Source organism: Fundulus heteroclitus, chromosome 9 (genome assembly GCF_011125445.2).
Source record: "Fundulus heteroclitus isolate FHET01 chromosome 9, MU-UCD_Fhet_4.1, whole genome shotgun sequence".
NCBI classification, from domain to species: Eukaryota; Metazoa; Chordata; class Actinopteri; order Cyprinodontiformes; family Fundulidae; genus Fundulus; species Fundulus heteroclitus.
In genome coordinates this window covers 32,068,509-32,087,635 of record NC_046369.1, presented here as the reverse complement: position 1 = coordinate 32,087,635, position 19,127 = coordinate 32,068,509, and the positions used below count along the sequence as shown (strand labels likewise).

Sequence of the window (19,127 nt, the reverse complement as noted above, 5' to 3'; positions counted from 1 at the left end):
TAAAATACGCGGCTGGGCAGTGGTTGTTATGCGACAAGATGAAAAAAAAAAGCCAAATTAATATGACTCTATGTGTAAGGCACCTTGTGGTATACGACTCAGTAGAATGTAAACAAGTGTTTCTTACAGGCTTACCTCCAGGCTCTTAAATTGAATAAATATGGAAAGAATGTTAATCTGAGGTCCCTGCACACCTAAACCACCTGCATGTTAAGCCCAGCAGCCACGTCTCAGAGGCTGTAATACTCCTAAGCCAAAATCACAAATGTGTGCTAGATTTCCACACGCATGGTGGCGTGTGTGTGTGTGTGCTTGCTTTTTTCAAGGCTGCCAAATCAACAAAACATCCTCCTTTATTTTTTCAGGAGCGCTCCAGAATGTACGACAGCCTGAACATGCACTCTCTGGAGAGCTCCCTGATCGACATCATGCGAGTGGAGCAGGATCCGATGAAAGGTAAGATGGCCATTCCCTTTCGGTCCCCTGCTCGCCGGGGTCAGAGGAAGGTGATCTCGCTTCAGGGGAATTAGCGCGGCACTGTGCAGAGAGAATGACAAGCCTGTTTCTCCCAGAGCGGCGTTGTTTTTCCGCACACGGGCTTATTTTCCTCCCCACTGAGAGCTTAATGCCTGTGCCACCAGCTGCACGTTTACCTGACCTTAAAGCTCTGATCTGGTGGCTCCTTAACCTGGCCGACGCACAGATCTTGGGTAGGACGCGGAGAACGGGCGCAGGAGGAAGCCTGTTTTTCTTTAGTAGGAGTGAGAAGACAAACTTGTATCTCCGTCCCTCAGGAGGACTGAACTGCAACAAATTCAGAATAAGTGCTGAGTTGCGTCTAAATGATTTCTGATGGTTTGACAGTGACAAGCAGAGAGGGACACTCTCCTGGCCTCCTGCGCTCAGCTGCTGAGCATCAGACGAGGAGTGTCAGATGACTGCACCCGTCTTACCCTCCTCTGCTGCTGCCTGCCTGCCTGCCTGCCTCTGGCTCGTTTACAGCCTCGCCAGCCATATACGCGCTCACTTTACAATATTGAAAGAACAGTGGAAGAACATCGGCGTCACAAGCAGGCGTGTCTGCTTTGGCTACTGATTTGTTTGTGGACAAGCAGTGAGCACCGACGTTCTTTCCCATTTTATTACCGTTCCACCTGCGCTCTTCTTCCATGAGCAAGATTTTTTTTTTCTTTTTTTTTTTTGGGTGGGTGGGTGCGTGGGGGGGGGGGGGGTCGTACTTGAACAGATGGACCAGACATGGACCAGTGTGCACAGTAAAAAAAAAAAAAAGAGCAGGAGGAGGGGGGGAGGGAGCTAATTTTAGATGAGATCAGCCTTCCACACACTGTGTATGACAGCCAAGAGGGGAGATGACAGCGAAAGATGGCTTACAAGGCCCTGATTGGCTATTTACAGCATTACCAGAGCATTATGGTTAACACATATTACATATAAGAGTTCATATATCAATATTACATGTGCAAAAATTACTATCAGTGTTTATTAGCTTAACAAGCTATGCATCAAAACATTTTTATAAGAGCACAGAATGTAAGATATGTTTTCCACCTAGAAGTGAAACATTTCCGATCTTGCTTCCACTTAGTCATATAATCAAAAATAAAAAACAGCAGACCTACACAGCCGAGGAGCCCGTCGTCTACGCCATGACGACTCACACGAAGGCTGCAGCCTGTGTGTCGGGGCTTTGGCTGCACTCAGGGGAAATGTAGGCAGCAGATTCATGCTTTGTGTTCTCGTCATTGTTTGCAAATGCAGGAAACTGGTCAGTACAGTTCAAACGACTAAAAGGGAAGGTTCAGCAGTTCAGAGTCTCTCCTTTGCACACAGATTCTCAGAAGTCACCTGCAAATCTTTGTGCTGGTGACACATTCAACTCTGACCCAAAAACAACAATTAGGTCACTTAAAAAGCGGCGTGGTCGGACCAGAATCAAGCAAAGGCGCCCATGAACCTGTTCTTCTTTTGTCACACGACCGCAGATGTCAGTGAATTTCAATTAGAGTTTGTGTGATAGAACAACACAACAGGGAAGTGGAATGAAAATGAAAACATGTTTTTTTTATGTGCATTTCTATTCAGCCCCCTTTACTCTGATGCACCTAAATAAATTCAAGTTAACCATTTGCTTTTAGAAGCTACCGAGGTCAGTGTGTGTAGTTACGCATAAATTCAGCCATCCTTCAAAGTTCTTACATAGAGCTGCAAAATATATAAAAATCTAATGAAGTAATATTGCAATCGCAGAGAACTGCTGGGATGCCGTACTTGGTTGACTATCTTCTATATCTACGGTGGCCCAGATGTGTCAACACTAATGCAAAAGCCGCAACATAAATTCTAAAGCTGCAACACTAATACAAAAGCCACAACGGAAATACAAAAGCAGACCTGCCATAAAAATCTAAGAAGAAGGACTCACAAGCAAATATTGTCCGTGTGTCTGTGAAGAACAACTCAATGAGTCTATGGAGACGATTTAAACAATTTAACCAAAGTATTCAATACAGTTGGAGTTAAAACTTCACATTGGGCAGTTTGAGCGATAAGTTCTCCGTTTTATGCACCATACTGTCGCTAAGCAATGCAAGTTATGCAAAATTGTCTGACTCGTTTCCATGGTAACCACTCACTTGCAAACTTAAAATGCAATGTTTCTCTCTTCACAGGGTTAACAAACCTGCAGTTGTCAGTAAACCCACTTTCTGGCATAGCGGCACACCTCTACCATATATGACTACAGAAAAACGTTTCACTTACTTATCAAACGGGCAATATTTGCTTGTGAGTCTGCAAGCAAAGCTCCTTCTTCGTACATTTTTTTTGCCGGTTCTGCCTCATCTTCTTCTGTCATGTATAACGACAAACTGTTGTGTGACTTCCGTTGTGGTTTTATATATTTCCGTTGCGGCTTTTGTATTAGTGTCGACACCTCTGGGCCCACATATGTATCAGTTGTTTTCTGATCAAATGTCACAGCAATTTAACTTTTTGTCATTCAAGCAAAATGTTAACCTTGCCTGCAAGCTGAATGGTATTTGTGCGTTTACAAACACACGGGAATCCATCCTGTCCAGCTCCCATCTTGATTGTTCCAAAAACAATCAAGTTCAGGCCAATCACGTTACAGTGTTATGGTTTAAGGCGGGACGTGCTAGCTGTGAGGAAAGCAAGAGGTCCCGAGCCCACAGCCAAACCTACATAAACATGGCAGCACAGGAGGAAACACGTGTAGCTGCTGATATCACATCTGTCCTGTCAGAATCCACGACTTCATGTTTGAAAGAAGAACAACAACAAGTGCCTTGACTAGCTTACCTTGTTGTGGTTTCTCATGTGGCCTGCTGCTTACATTTGATACCATGATTGGCTAAAACCATCCTTTGGTAGGTGGGCATTAGGCGTCGCTTCACTCAATCAGCTTGGAGAGTTCTGCTGAACGTCCATCCTTTCCCCAAACAGATTCGATGGGAGGACGTCACCAGATTGATGATGTGCAGAACTAGAGTGCTACACATTATCAATCTGGCTGGCCAGGTTAGCAAAATGTGGCAGCAAACTAGTAGTGCACAGAACTCTAAATACACTATCCCCATGGTAAAACATGGTATGGGATGTTTTTCTTCAGCAAAGGCAGGGAAGCTGGTGGGAGTTGATGAGAAGATAAATGGGGCTAAATGCAGGGCAAACCTGGAAAAAAACCTTTCAGAAGCTCCTGAGGACATTAGACTCCAAACAGCCTGAGCTATGTTTGAATGGTCCAAAGTATGATCCTGTCTTGAAATGACCCAGTCAAGGTCCAGACGTAAATCTCATCAAGAATATGTGGTAGACGATATTCTATTTATTAGTGATGTTCACAGACGCTCTATCCAATCTGACTGAGCTTGAGCTATTTTACAAAGAAGAATTGGCGTAAAATATCAAACTTTAGATGTGCAAAGGTGGTAGAGACAACTCCCAGAACCTGTAGATGTGATATTAATGCAAAGATGCTTGTACCAAGTATTTACTAAGGGAGCTGAATTAAAATGCTTGCAAGTTTGCAAATAATGTATCATTTTCCTTCCACTTTGCTATAAGATGCTACATTTGGTTGGTCTTTCGCATTAAATTCTCAGTAGTGTGGGGCTGCACTGTAACAAAATGTGAAAATGTTCAAATAGGTTTGCAAGTTTTCCAAGGCCCTCAGGTTAAAAACCCAGGTAACAATTTAATCCCAAATTATCCTGCTCTGCATGCTGGTTATTTTGTATGAGAAAAGCCATTTACCAGCATGAAGCCTGCTTCAATTCGCACAGAACAAGGTGATTTATGTTAAACCTGGCCAATGTTCTCTCTTTTTTACCAGATGTTTTTATCATTTTAGCTCCAAATCCACCTCACAGACTACAGATTATGATGCAACAATAAAGGACATTTCTATTCTATCATCTCAACCTGGGACTGTTTTTTTTTTTTTTTTTCATCGTTTGTGTGTTTCTGTATTCGTTCCCATGTAAATGCATTGACCTCATCCTGTCCTGCTTTTCTTCGTCAGTTTCTGTGTGTGTATTTCAATGGTTGTGTCAGTGAGGCTATGTGTGTGTGTGTGTGTGTGAATTTGTAACGTGTGTGTGTTTCTCATGTCAGGCCGTGTGGGCTGCCCTAACCCCGGGGCTGACGGCCTTCTCATGCTCAATGGTAATTATCTCTAAGCATCATCTCCCCCCTGTGTCTCCTGCTCCCCTGATGCATCCTCTGTTGATTTTTAACCTCATTAGGCACACTCACTGTATGACCGGCAGCACTGCTTGTGTACTTCCCTCTGTTTTAAACATTTTTACAGGCAAAATTCTCACAATATTCCCTATTAATGCTTTGTAATGATTCTCTCATAACACGATCTCCTTGGTTATGCTTAGTCATGGGGAAAGATTGTCCCATTGCAATAATTATCAGGCTTCAGAGAGTTGTTTTTAGCCTCACATGCAGAATAGTGAAATTAAAATAAAAAAAAGTTAAATAAAATGTTGAATTTTTGCTTTATTTTGTTGTGATTTTAATGAAAAATTAAAATTTGTTTAAAAATAATGTCTTATCTTAGCAGAAGCTAAATTTAGGTCAGAAAGCATCTTGAATTCATTATGAGGATGAGTTCAGACAGTTTTTTTGCTTTTTCCCCTGAGATGCAGCAGTCAGAACATCATTTTATCCTCCTTTTGGACGTAGTTCCTGGCTCGTGCCTTTAGGGCCACACGTGCTGCTGTGTGTGATTAGGCCTGTTCTCTAACACGGGAGCAGGCCAAAGATATTGGAAAATTTGGGGCTGATTTCTGATCCCCTGCCTGTACAAATCCTTTACCCCCTGAGACTAATTTCAGCTGATTCTAATTTCTCTTTTAGAGCCTTAGTATAGGGCGATACGGTTAGATCCAAAATCATTCAGAACTGCGAGATTTGAAGGTATTTTCATTGAAAGAAGTTTGTTTCTGTGAGGAAAGGATACTGGCATCCCACAAATGATAATAAGACAATGTATGTGGTATTATTTTTTTGAAGAAGCTATTTCTCTTCTTATTTACGTTCTAACCCAAAGTGTATACGTTGAAAATCATTAGGCATATCCTTCTCAATAATCAGTTGTATTATAGCAGTCAAACCCATTGACCCTTTGCTGACCAGCTCTTTGTTTGTTTCCACTGATGCTTTGAAAACGCATCTTGGTGATGAGTCTTTTGGTTTAGAAGGCCTCCTTGCCATCAGTCCAACCTTTAGCTCCCTCCACAGATTCTCTATCAGATTAATAGTCATGACTCCGACTTGGCCACTCCAAAACGGGTTGGTGAAATAACGACTGACTTGAACTAAATCCACTGGGATGAATGATTTTGGGCGTAACTGTAAAAGAACAGCATTGCAATTATTTATTTCTAGCTGTCCCGCAAAGAGCAGTCATTATGTACTTTGGAAGCACAGGCAACATGCCTCCATTTGTGATAAAGACGTTGCTCTACAAGAGGCTTTTACTAATACCTTAAAAATGAAGACAGATCAACTTAAAGTGTCTTTAGTGTCTTGTATTAGCGATCGGTATGATTAATGTGGCTAGAGTTACATGAACAACTGTGATTATTCCCTTGGAAATGAAGATCCTGAACTCTGAGATTTTCAAAATGTTGGCGAGTCCAAATCAAGCATATTCCACAGCTGACAAAAAGTCTTGCTCTCGCTCGCTCTCTTGCAGTCTGAATTAACCAAACACACGTCTTGACTTATTGTCAGAAAAAGGCTTTTTAAAAGGCTTCTTCCATCGCTTTGGTTCAACTAACTTCATTTTAAATATCTGACTGATGCATCCAGACACGGTTTGCCTCCTCTCCCTATAAAAAAAAAGAAAGTTGATGCAACATTTGCTATTTGGTGCACCACTTTTTTGGACAAAGATGTAAGATTGGAACCACAACCATACTCAATAACTAAAGGGAAAAAATACTTATTTTAATATTATGTGGAGGCTTTAATAGAAATATTTAATTCAATTAATAATTCAGGTTAATTAGTGTATAGTTGGATAAAGAGGTTGTGGGATACCTGCAGATTAAAGTCCAAAGTCACAAGACCCTTTGACAAATGTTTGCATGCTCAAACTTCCCTTCTTGTACTTTTCTACATGCAGCCAGGAGCTTTGGGAGACGTCGAGGTAAATACTCCGATATGTCTGTCTTCTCTCGGTTTATTCTCTTCTGGCATGTTCTCCTGCTTACTGTAAATAAGCTTCTTAGTTTCGAGTGAGAACTCACTGTTTCAGATTTTAGGTTCTAGAACATGTTGAGGCTTTTTTTGTTGTTTTTCTGAAAGAATCTGTTCAACTTTTTGTAACACATCTACAACTACCAAACATTATTTCTATACAGAAAAATGCAGAACATTACAGTAATCAGTTCAGCATGTTATAACAGTATGGATAAGCTTCTCTGCCAAAATGAGAGAGCAGTAAGTGTTCAGATGATAAAACCCATTCATTGTAGCTATTTTTAACAACAAAATTCATTTTTTTTAATCAAATTTTTTTTTTTACTTGATCTGAAGGGTTCATTTTCAGTGTTTCAAAGTTATTCTGTGAGTTTCTGTCTCTGTAGGTGTTTGCCAATAACTACACTTTGGTCTTTCCCCAATTAAACTGAATAAGCTTCTTTGATACAGATTTCTAAATATTGAGAAAACAATTCTAGAAAGCAGCATTTAACTTTTGATTATTAGGAGATGTAGGGACGTAGAGCTAAAGATCGTCAGCATAACGATTAACACTAATACAATGTGTCCAGGTGACGCATACAAATTTGTAACCTTAATATAAGGAATAATAGTAATATGTTTGGGATATACTACCAGTTGGAACGATTGTTTTAGATGTTAATCTTTTTTTTCTAAAATCACATTTACAAGAAATGTTTGGTTGTTTAACAATCAGAATATTTTGAGGCATTTTAGATCAGTGTTTTTTTTTTTATTTAGTTCCCAGCTTTATCAGTCCTGCTGCTCAATGTGGAGGGCAGATTATAGTGTGTTACAGATCTGACAAAACTAAACTGCACATAATCCTTACTTTAAGCTGCTGCTTTGTCTCAGAGCTGCATTGCAATGCAGGTTATTTTATAGAAAGCTTTACTCTTAATCTGTCCCTGTTCAAGAGGAGGAAATCATATTCCCTTAAAGAGGAACTGCTGTTGTGGTTTGACGGAGGCTGCAGACGTGTGTATGCAAAGCCTTGGTTGTAACTCGCTGCACCTTCCTTTTTGTCTGTACCAGGCCGCTCCTCCCTCTTCCCGATTGACGACAATCTCCTCGATGACGGCCACGGCAACCAGGGTGTCCCAGGAGTACTTGGCTCCCCCAACTGTTACCCGCACCAAAACGGGGAGCGCATCGAGCGCTTCTCTCGCAAGGTTTTTGTGGGTGGCTTGCCTCCTGACATAGATGAAGGTGAGGATGACAAGCACAGCTCCACTTTTGGTATTTCTGTGCTATAATCTGTTTTGCTCTTTCTTCATCCGTCTGTTTTTTTTCTGTTATGTTGATTCAGATGAAATCACCTCAAGCTTTCGTCGCTTTGGTCACCTGGTGGTCGACTGGCCCCACAAAGCTGAGAGCAAATCCTACTTTCCACCTAAAGGTATCTACAAAAGCCTTAAACTGCTGGTGGTGGTTAACTACCTTCATAGCTGCTAAGGCCTACTGCATATACCCTGCACAACTGTCTGAAACCCTAGTAAAGATGTATAAAATCCTTCAAATTAATTTGTCTTGTATTGTACTTGCATAGTCTCACACTGAAAATGTTCATTTGCATATCTTTATTTAGTGAGAGAACATCCCAAATGAAGAAAAGATTAAAGAAAATCACTGGTGTTCCAATAATTAACGTCCATCCATTCATCCGCTGGCTACCTGGTGCTAATAATTTCCTAGACTTCAATAAATACTTGGTTACTTTATAATGTTTCAGTTACTTAACCTTTCTTTTGTTTTCTTCATCACAATGACCCCACCCATCATTCTGAGCTTTAGCATCACATCAAGTGTGCTGCTCGCATTAATATAGCTGACCAAATAGTGCCTTTAAGCAGTTCTTTTTAGTTGTTATGGCACATACTCATATTGCCAGGGGGATTTGTGATCATATGCTTTATATTTATATTTTGCATCCCAAATTTTTCATTATTAAACCTTTGATTATGCAAGTAGCTTCTTTGAGACAGGAGTTTCATTTACAGAGACCTGGTAGCATAAATTTAAAAACTCATACAGAACATCAATACAATACTTATTAAAGACAGTGTCACAATGTTAAAAATACTAAATATAGTATTTTATAGATAAGTGGAATCTAATAAATGTAGAAAGTTGTTTGAGGAATTCATACATAAAACATCGCAATAATCCAAAAGAGGCAACAAAGTGCCTACACATTTGCCTGACATAAAAAAAACATGACATGTTTCTGAAAAAGAAGCCTCAGCTTCTTCAAAAGATTAGCCGTGGGAGCTTTAAAACTTAGGTATTCATCAGCTATTATACCAAACTATTTGTAGGAAATCACAATCTCTATTGAGGAACCTTCTGAGGACACAGTTGGAGGTAAAATAGAAGAAACAACAGCACCTTGGTTTTATTTGCTTTCAGTAGCGATCTGTTTTAAAATTGACTGGATGATATCAAATGCCAACTGCAGCTGCTCAAAAGCAAGATCAACAACTGTCATCAGCATACAGACGGTCAGAAGCCTGTGTGTGTTGACCTGCATCATTTATATAAATGACAGCTAATTATTAACCCAACCCAGAGCAGCTCTGTCAAGCCAATGTCACATAGTTGCTGATACAAAATACCACGATTGACTGTGTTAAAGGCCTTAGAAAGGTCGATGAAAAGGGCAGCACAATGATTTTTGGCATCTACGGCCTCTAGAATGCCATTAATGACCTTAGTGGCAACACTGATTGTACTTTGCTTCTTTCTAAAACCAAACTGTAAATTAGAAATTGTATTATTAGAATACAAATAACATTTCAGTTGGTCATTTTCCATTTTTTCTAAAACTTAAAAAAGTTTTGGGATCCAGGGATGACCCGCCTCTCTTCCAATGACCACTGGGGATAAGCACCAGCCCCCCGCAACCCTGCACAGATAAGCACAGATTCCCAACATCAGGAATAACATTATGTTGAGGTGAAAGATTAAAAATAACACCTACGGGTTTTACTTTTTTTGTCTGCAGTTATTCGTTAAAAAAATAAATAAATTAAGGGGTGACTCTGCCATCGCCAGGCAGTGGGGTTTGATACACCCCAGCCACAACCCAAATCATAGTGCAGGTTAGACATACACAGAAACACCAGGAGAGGCTGGGGTCGGGGGGCATGCTGTGGTCCCCTGCAGTGCCGGTCCAGTGGTGACTGGGGTGTGGGGGTGCCCGACGGGGGACTGCCCGCCTTGGTGGGGTCTGTGTGGGGTGCTCAGAGGGGTGGGTACCCGTCTGGTGGCCCGTGACTCCCGGTGGTGCGCTGGGCTTTATGAGGCATGTTTTTGTTTAGGAGATCAATAAGATTAGATTTGGTGGGAGACTCAGTGTTTGAATGAGTAGGACATTTAACAATCTGGGTGAAGTTAAGGGATAAACAACAATCTTTAAAATCTTCAGACACAGGGAAAGAGAGCCAACCGCTGTGAAAATACACAACTAAAGTAATTCCTTTAAAGCGTAGTTGTCATACATGTTGTAGCAGAGATTTTAATACTTCTTTGCTGGTTTACTGGGGGATGTAACACCCGACTACTGTGAAATCCTGACCACCAGAAAGATCAATATTTAAAGCCCAGGATTTCAAATTGTTTCATGGTAGATTTTGAAAACAAGAGTTAGCATATTTTGCCAAGCCGCCGCCTTTTTCATGGCCGTCAGAACGCTACACTTTAAGACCATTAATAGAATTATCTTTATCATTTATGGGCTTAGCCATATTATATCCACACCTGTTGACTCAGCTCAGATTTGTATCATTTCCGTTTTTGGTAACCGACTATATACGTTTACATGCAAAATGTGCAAACCAGACATATTACTGTTAGCAGGAAATAGGAAGGAGAAAGGAAGATTTGTGGCTAGCACATCATGCCCAATGTTAGTTCTGGTAAAGGGGCTTTGTTACTGTGGGCCCGTTTTCTTTTCTAAATGTACTGGAAACCTTGTTAGAGAGCACTTTAAAATACCAAGAGATTTTAAATCAAATCTGGGGGAACTCTACCCGAAAACTGAAAGTAGGTCGTCACTGGGTCTTTCAACAGGATCATGAGGCAAAACAATTGTACAAATGAACACAGAAGTGGTTCACCAGACACAGGAAGATTGTGCAGAGCGGAAGGGTCAAAGGTCTCTCTATATGCTCTACCGTTGTGAGGCGTTAAAGAAGATTAAGCGCTGTCCTTTTGGCCCTGGTTGACTGTATAAAGTGATGTTTTTGCCCTGGGTCCATATTAAAATCCTGCATGTGTCTGTGTGTGTGTGTGTGTGTGTGTCCAAGGATACGCCTTCCTACTGTTCCAGGAGGAGAGCTCGGTGCAGGCCCTGATCGATGCATGCATGGAGGAGGACGGGAAGCTCTACCTGTGTGTTTCCAGCCCCACCATCAAGGACAAACCTGTGAGTTCAACGTGCAGAAACAAAAAGCTTTGAGAGAAAAAAAAAACATTTTTCTTCACGACCATCAGAAAGTATTATTTAACTTTCCATTGTGTTTGACTTTTAGGTGCAAATCCGACCGTGGAACCTGAGCGACAGTGATTTTGTGATGGACGGATCTCAGCCCCTCGATCCCCGTAAAACCATCTTTGTGGGAGGCGTCCCTCGTCCCCTGAGAGCGAGTAAGTGTACCTGACTTTGTTTAGTAGACCCCGACATAATACAGCTCCCGTTCCATCCTACTACGTGGCCTCTTAACGCTCTGTTCATCACTCCCTTCCTTTAGTTGAGCTGGCCATGATTATGGACCGCCTCTACGGTGGAGTGTGCTACGCGGGAATCGACACAGATCCGGAGCTCAAGTACCCCAAGGGGGCGGGGCGGGTGGCCTTCTCCAATCAGCAGAGTTACATCGCCGCCATCAGTGCAAGATTCGTCCAGCTGCAGCACGGCGACATCGATAAGCGGGTACAGTTTGCTGCCTCGTCAATCCACGTGCAAATTTTCTTTTATTAATCTCCATCCCTAACCTGACTCCGCCAGATAGATTTGCTCCGCATATCCATCTGGAAACCTTCCGTTGAAGTAATTTTTGGAAGGGGCGAAAATACTGGTTAGCTGATTGGCCTATGTTGGTGATAGACGGGCCAAATAAACCAATCAGATCAACGAAGCATATGACGTACCAACAGCGACAACGAAAACACAACCACAAGCTCTTGCCGAAACGGGAGAAGAGCAAAAACATCTTTTCCTCTGAGAAAAGCCTCCAGAGCAGTGTTTTGCTCTTCTTTCAGTGAAGAAATACTCTGTAATTCCGATAAAACTTGCTCGATAGCCACGCTAACGCTAGTTTCATCGGCTGAAGCCGCCATGTTCTTTAGACTGAACTGTCGCGCTTCCCGTTGCGTCACACCTCAACCCGCCTCAAAGCCAACGCTGATTGGACGTTCGTTTGGTGAACGGCTCCAAATTTTCTTTAACGGAGAGTAGCCAGACTGATCTGCGAGTGAAACCTTGAAAGCTCGCGAGATCAGGATGGTCTCACGAGGCTACTCCATCCCACCCTCTTTTCAAGATGTGATATGCACAATATTCCTGGACGCAAATATATGTGCGCGCATGCTTTGTTGAAACCGCAGGTGGAGGTGAAGCCCTACGTCCTGGACGATCAGCTGTGCGACGAGTGCCAGGGGGCTCGCTGCGGAGGCAAGTTCGCTCCCTTCTTCTGCGCCAACGTCACCTGTCTTCAGTACTACTGCGAGTTCTGCTGGGCCAACATCCACTCCCGCGCGGGGCGAGAGTTTCACAAGCCCCTGGTGAAAGAGGGCGCCGACCGCCCCCGCCAGATTCACTTCCGCTGGAACTAGGGGAGGACTCCACATCCACCACGACGGTCAGAGTTAAGGGAAACACTGGCTAAACGGGGAAAAAGAGCCTCGCTCTCCCTCTCCTGCTAACCTAAGCTATCAGTATAATCAAGTGCGTAACACTATACAATATATATACTACATATAGCTATATATCTTTTGTAGCAGCCAAACACCGCAAGCCTCAGTTTTTCACCAAAACTCCCCTCACATCTCAGGCTCTGACAACTCTACAACTCTTTTGTGGTACTTTCATCTTTTTCTAAGAGGAGATTTAAAAAAGAAAAAAAAAAAAGAGATTGATTTTTGTAGCTTTTTTTATTATTATTATGATTCTTATTATTTTTGTATGTGAGATTTAAAGTAGATACAGGAATGTTTTTTGCATGGGGGCAGCTCGTCTGTCTGTCCGTCTGCTGCTAGCAACCACACGGTGCGTTCAGTGCACACTTGTTTCTGGGAAAAACCTCTATTCTCTAACGTCGACTCGTGCCGCAGGTGATTAACCAAAGGTAGCAAAATGATAGGAAGCTCAAAACTGACACTGTCTGCCGCGGAAACAAGCGTTACTTTATAATGCCGCCACGGGCTCTCTCTCTCTCTCTCTCTCTCTCTCACCTCTTTTTTTCCTTGTTAGAAAGTTTATTGAAAGAAAAACAACGACAGAAGAAGATAGGGTTATTTTTTTGTGCTCATTCTAACCCATAGAGTGATACCTCAAAATACAAAACCCGGTTTCTGCTGACATTTCTACTTAATAAAAGCTATTTTAGAAGCTTTGCTGCTATATATAAATATATATGAATAGATATGTAGGTGTTATATTTAAACCCGCATCATGTAAAAATGAAATGCAGTATGCACTCAACCACTTACGGCGCCACAGAAAGAATTAGAGTGCATTCAATCACAACAGGCTTATAGCTGCAGAAGTAGCATGCAGGACGGATGTGAGAAATATGAATAAACCAAAACGGCTGATGGCTCGAATCCTATTTAAAGGTTTAAATAAAATAAAAAAAACTCTGTACTGGGTAGCATGATCATCAGCTACAGATTCCTAAGTGAAAAAAAGTCAGACGGAGTTAGGTAAGGAGAAAAGAAAAACGTACATAAACGTACTTGCATGCATCGATGTTTCTCTGTCGTTTGATCTGTTTACATACTATCAATACAAAAAGTGACATTGGTTCTAATGTAGACTTAGTAGACGCCATCTTTTGGTGACAATGGCGGCTTGTATAGAAGAAGAAAAAAAAAGAAATCAAAAGCAGAGTGGTGTTCGGTGGTTTGTGTTTGTGTTGTCCATTGTGCTGTGTGATTGTTCTTAGTGTGAGGCTCTAGTTTAGTTCTCAACAGGATGTTATGTAGAAGAAGAAAAAAAGAAAACATGTAACAAACATGCCTTCACGTTTCCAGTCTTTGAACCTTTGAGTGGTTCCAAAAGACGGCATCTCTCTGGCAGAACAGTTGCTAACACAAGAGTCACAATATTCAGCATCCATCACTGGCCTGCATACGGTGTTTGGCAAAGGTATTCACACCCACGGAGCTTGTTTTCACTACAACTACAGTGTGGCGTGTCTTATGTTATAAACCAACACAAAGAATGTCCAAATTCTGAAAAAATGGAGGGGAATTAGACAAGGTTTTAAAACCACCTTTTGCTGCTGTTGTAGTACAACTTGGCACACCTGAATGTTCATGGTGGTTGTCCTGCTGGAAGCTTAACCCGCGCCCCAGTCTCAAGTCTTTTGAAGCCTTCGAATGCTGCGTCCAGACTAAACGCCTTTACAGCATCAATACCCATCCAGCGCCTCAACATTGGACCTTTGTGCACATAATAGTTCGACGAGCTGTCCAGAGCCTCAAGTCTAGCAAAGTGGCTCCCGTGGGGAGGAGCTACCCTGTTCTTTTCCTCTGCAGGACTCTTTGGAAAATTGCGGATGAAATTGAGAGAGACGCTTAGTTTTATTTACTGAATAATATAAAATAATCTGTGCCGTGTCTGGATTCCACAGATAATTCAGAGGCGTTTTGAGCTTGGTGAGATTCACCACCTACTGCAGGAGGTGCGCGCTGACGAGGGTCGCTTTCAGTGCTATTTATGATCACCCAGCCCAGTGATCCGAAGTAAAAAATATTTTTCCAGTCGGAAATTCCACCACTACGCCACATAGTAGAGTCTCTCTGATTGGTTGATGCCCCGCGTCCAGCTGCAAAGGTTTAGATTTGCCAACTCCTGCGTCCTCTAGAGGCACGTAACGCAAACCAAACCGAGTTTGCTGCACAGAATCTTCCAAACGCGCTGCGCCCAGGTGCGTCCGCCATAGACTTTGCATGTAAATCCGATGGCCTCGATGCTAAACGCAGCGTAGCAGGCTTCCTCCAGGATTTCCCTGCATTTAGCTCCATCCATCTTCTCATCATCTCTAATACAGCTTCTCACCTTCCTGCTGAAGAAAAGCGTACCCACACCATGATACTGCCACCACCATGTGTCACAGTGGAGATGGGGTGCACCTTTAAGTGCACTCTTCTAACACGTTTGCTTTGTCCTTTACACGGCTTGAAGAGAGCCGCTAATGGGATTTCTTAAGGCTTTCTTTTAACTCTAGCGCTCTCCTGCCACTCCTTCATAAAGACTGAATTACTACATTGATAATTGTGTTGCTGTCAGCACATTTCCCTCACCTGAGGTGTGGATCTTTGCAGCTCCTCCATAGCTACCATGGGCCTCTCGGCTGCTTCTCTGATCAATGCTCTCCTTATTCTGTCAGCCTGCTGTAAACTTATGCAAAGCTTTCTCCCTGACCTGTCTGCCATGTTCCTCGGTCATGATGCCGATTGTTCTCTAATGTTCTCTGATGAACAACTGAGGCCTTCAAAGGACAGCTGCATTTCCTCTCAAATGAACCTACACACAGGTGTAATCTGAAGGGACTTTAGTGAACTGGGCTTTATTTCGGGGTCTCAGAGTAAACAGGGTTGAATAGACATGCTTTCCAAACTTTTCAGAATTCAATTGACAAAAAACACAAATCACAAGTCCTCGCCCTTCTACTCCACAGTCAGGCTCTACTTTGTGTTGGTCTGTCACATAAAATCCCAAGAAGATACGTTGAAGTGTGCGGCTCTAACGAGTGAAAGTAAAAGTGAAAACGTTGGAGCGAGGGGGTGTGGATATGTTTGCAAGGCTCTGTATGTTTTGTAATGTAACAGTCACGCCTCCATGCTGTGGGACAGTCTTAAGGAAAGTCTGGCCCGGTGACTGGACGACGAAGCATCCCCTCACCACACTTTTACAGGGAGGGAGATGACTTTAACAAAAAAAAAAAAAAATAATGAAGCTCTCTTTGTTCGTTTATACATTTTTCCGTCGGTTTCCACCTCGACCCTTGAAAGACTTTTGACACAACTGTTTAGGGACAATCTTTTCTGTGAGGAAGGCCGCTCGGCCGTCCACTCAGTACTGTACACGTGTGTGTGTGTCGCTCCCGTGTCGCCGTGGTTTCTGTGTGCCCCTCCCCTTCTGTGTGGTCCTCAGTGTCAGTCCCATGTGTGCTGTTACGAAACCTTAACGTGGATGGAAACCTAAAGCTCCTATATTCTTATAGTTGGTTTGTATAATTTAAACTGTTTGTGTCGACGACTACTTACCCATCACTGCTCTATGTTTTTTGATAATATATATTATTATTATGCACTACTTTTCTATTCACCCCCACTCCCCCCAATGATTTCAGTGCAAACGTGGGCTCCACTTATTTATTATAACTGTATAGATGATTTATTAAATGTTATTTTTTCACGATTACTTACTTACGATGTAGCGTGACGCAGTGGTCTTAAGTTATCTATGTTCTCTGTGATAAGGATCCCAGATTTTCTAATATATTTTAGTGGAATTCGGATGTCGTGAGGAGCGGGAGTCAAAAAAAAAAAAAAAAAAAAAAGACGTTGCCGCCCGCGGAGTGAGAAGCTAAAGAAACGAGCTCAACGCGTCTCCCGCCCCGTAGTGCATCTGATGATGTGTGAATATCGTCACCTGTAACACTTGACTCGTACTGTTTTCGTGAGGTTCTATTTTCTATGTTGAACACTGTTCATTTGCTCTGTATGCGTCCTCGTTTTGCTTTTTGTAAATGCATATTTATTTTCACTATTTTTGTAGACGAGAGGAAAAAGATTTTGATTTTGATTGTATTTTTCTATTTAAATAGGACTTATATTACAATTTATTTCCCCCACCCACCCAGTTATGCCCCAAAGGTTCTCTGAGGAGTCATCGTTAGACGTTAGGAACGCCATCAGACGGTTTTTGATACACAGGTGATTCTTATTTCGATACACGAGGCACATATTGTTCGAAGGAAGGAAACATGAAGGTTTTCTTTTAATCTGGGTAGAGGCTTGACATTCTCGACCCCACCCCCCCGATCCCCCCCGTTGCATTGAGGCCGCCTGTCCTCATCGATGCGCTGAAACTTGAATATAACACATTTTGAAAGGCCGACTAACCTCGACTCTGTGTTGTGATGTGCAATACTGTTTCTAATGTTTGTATAAAAGTAAGAACTACAGTGTAGACCTTTTTAAATGCAGATTTATTTTTTTCATTGCATATTTTGCAGATTTCTGATCCACAGTGTCATTTTTTACCGTCAGAAAAACGAACCCCGTTTTTTCATTGCGAGTATTTTTAAATCCAGATATCTTTGTACTGATGTAAATGATTGTAGTTATTTTGAATAGTGTTTTGCTAACAAACGGAGAGACTTTTTCATGCGTATTTCTATTTCCTTTCATCTTGTTTGATCCTGCATTTTTACTTTCGTTTAACAGTAGCAGGTTTGTTTTTGGAATAATTTGTCATATTTAAAACGTCATCGTTTTCGTGGGGTTTTTCTTTGTATTTTTATGTGGAGACATAATATATTTGAGATGCTAACTGCTGAGATATTTTTAAGTTTTTGATTATTTTTAAAGCTAAATTTTTGTAACTTTATTGGTAAAGTGACTAATTTCTAAATCAAAGTTTGTGTATGGATTCACAAAGCAGTCTATGAGGTGTTTGGATTGCGATTATTACTGAATGGTTCTTTGATATGCAAGATGAATATCATGGTTATTTTTCTTTTTTGTTGGTTTTGTATTTAAATGGGGTGTTGATTACAATCTTCTCTTCTTTTACTTCCTGAATAAAGACCCATTCTGTTTGGACACAATCTGACTCGGTGTGTTTTTCCCATCTTTCTGTCTCGGTTGTAAGCTTCAACACTCAAAAGTTAAATAAGCTTTTTTGGTGATGCCCTACATGAAAATGGGCTCACAAGAATAATTAGAAAATGAATCCACAATTTTTGTATAAAAACTAATACATGTAGAACAGGGGTGTCAAACATACGGTCCACTTTCACAAGTGGACAAGATAAAAGGAAGAGAATGATAAAACAATTATTGAAAAAAACATGTACTTTGTTTAATTGAAAATATGCAGTTCCTATATTGTCCACGAGGGGCGCTGTGTTTTAATTAGCAGATTAAGCTTCAGGTGTGGAAAAATTTAAATCATTTCTTAATTTTTATCTGTTTGATGTATTTTGTCATGCAGGACAGTGTTTTTAAGTTCCAAAAAATGTGAATAAATGTTTTTCAACATTGTACAATCACTGTGATCAGTTCTTATGCATAATGCACAAGTAAATGTTTAACTGAGTAAAAGTATTGTTGAAATTGCACATACTTTTCTTAAAAACGCTGAGGTTATTCATAATATATTGTGTAAAAGTGAAATTCATTTAATATAAAAATCAACAACAAGTCCACTTTTATTAGTTCTATTTAATCTTGCAATGAGTTTACTCGTGTGGCCCTCTTGAGATCAGATTAAGCTGTATGCGGCCCCTAAACCACAATGAGTTTGACACCCCTGATGTAGAATATTTGGAACCAGGTTTGATATGCCACATATCGCTTCTCCTATTCTAAGATGAACAGATGGAAAGGGCTTTTTGCATACCTATCACATATGTAACACGGTTCGGTACAGTATCCGCTTTAATCAACACGTTTTTGCACACAAACAAGGAATTTAACATTGGCTCCACTTTTCTCTCAATGAAGACATTTACTGAAGCTCAGATTTGATAAATGTTGAACAAGAAGGATGAAACTCTGTTCTGATTCCACAGAAAAACAATTAAGTATTTTGGGTTAGCATCGAATCAGAAGATTTTTATTACATGCAAACCTCAGGGCCTATACACACTAGGAGATGGCCATTCTCTATTAACTGAACATGCAAATAACCAATAAAAAAGGTCTCCTGAATGATCACTTCCTTTATTTTTATCTTTACCTTTGAGTATTTCTGACATCCACTGATGGGATGACGTCCAGAGTAGTGAGCCAAGTTACCCTTTTAAAAAGTAGAAATCACAGATGTTAAATCCAGCTTCTTCCGGCTGACACTTTTAGCAAAAATAGATTCCTATCTTTCTCCCGGGCATTTT

At 41.3% G+C, this 19,127-nt stretch overlaps 1 protein-coding gene across 4 annotated transcripts in view; it reads left to right on the top strand.

Annotated features, from left to right (window-relative positions):
- Positions 1-17,840, top strand: part of cpeb2 (cytoplasmic polyadenylation element binding protein 2) — a 29,362-nt gene extending 11,522 nt beyond the window's left edge. The window contains exons 3-11 of one of the 4 annotated variants that reach the window (XM_012861266.3): positions 366-456; positions 4,654-4,704; positions 6,680-6,703; positions 7,813-7,986; positions 8,087-8,176; positions 11,085-11,203; positions 11,310-11,424; positions 11,529-11,710; positions 12,385-17,840. In XM_012861266.3, coding sequence (XP_012716720.2) covers positions 366-456; positions 4,654-4,704; positions 6,680-6,703; positions 7,813-7,986; positions 8,087-8,176; positions 11,085-11,203; positions 11,310-11,424; positions 11,529-11,710; positions 12,385-12,612 — 1,074 coding nt within the window. In that variant the 3' untranslated portion in view covers positions 12,613-17,840. The remainder of the gene's footprint in view (positions 1-365; positions 457-4,653; positions 4,705-6,679; positions 6,704-7,812; positions 7,987-8,086; positions 8,177-11,084; positions 11,204-11,309; positions 11,425-11,528; positions 11,711-12,384) is intronic. The other 3 variants (XM_012861268.3, XM_012861267.3, XM_036141505.1) reach the window with 3 other exon arrangements.
- Positions 17,841-19,127: the final 1,287 nt, after the last annotated feature.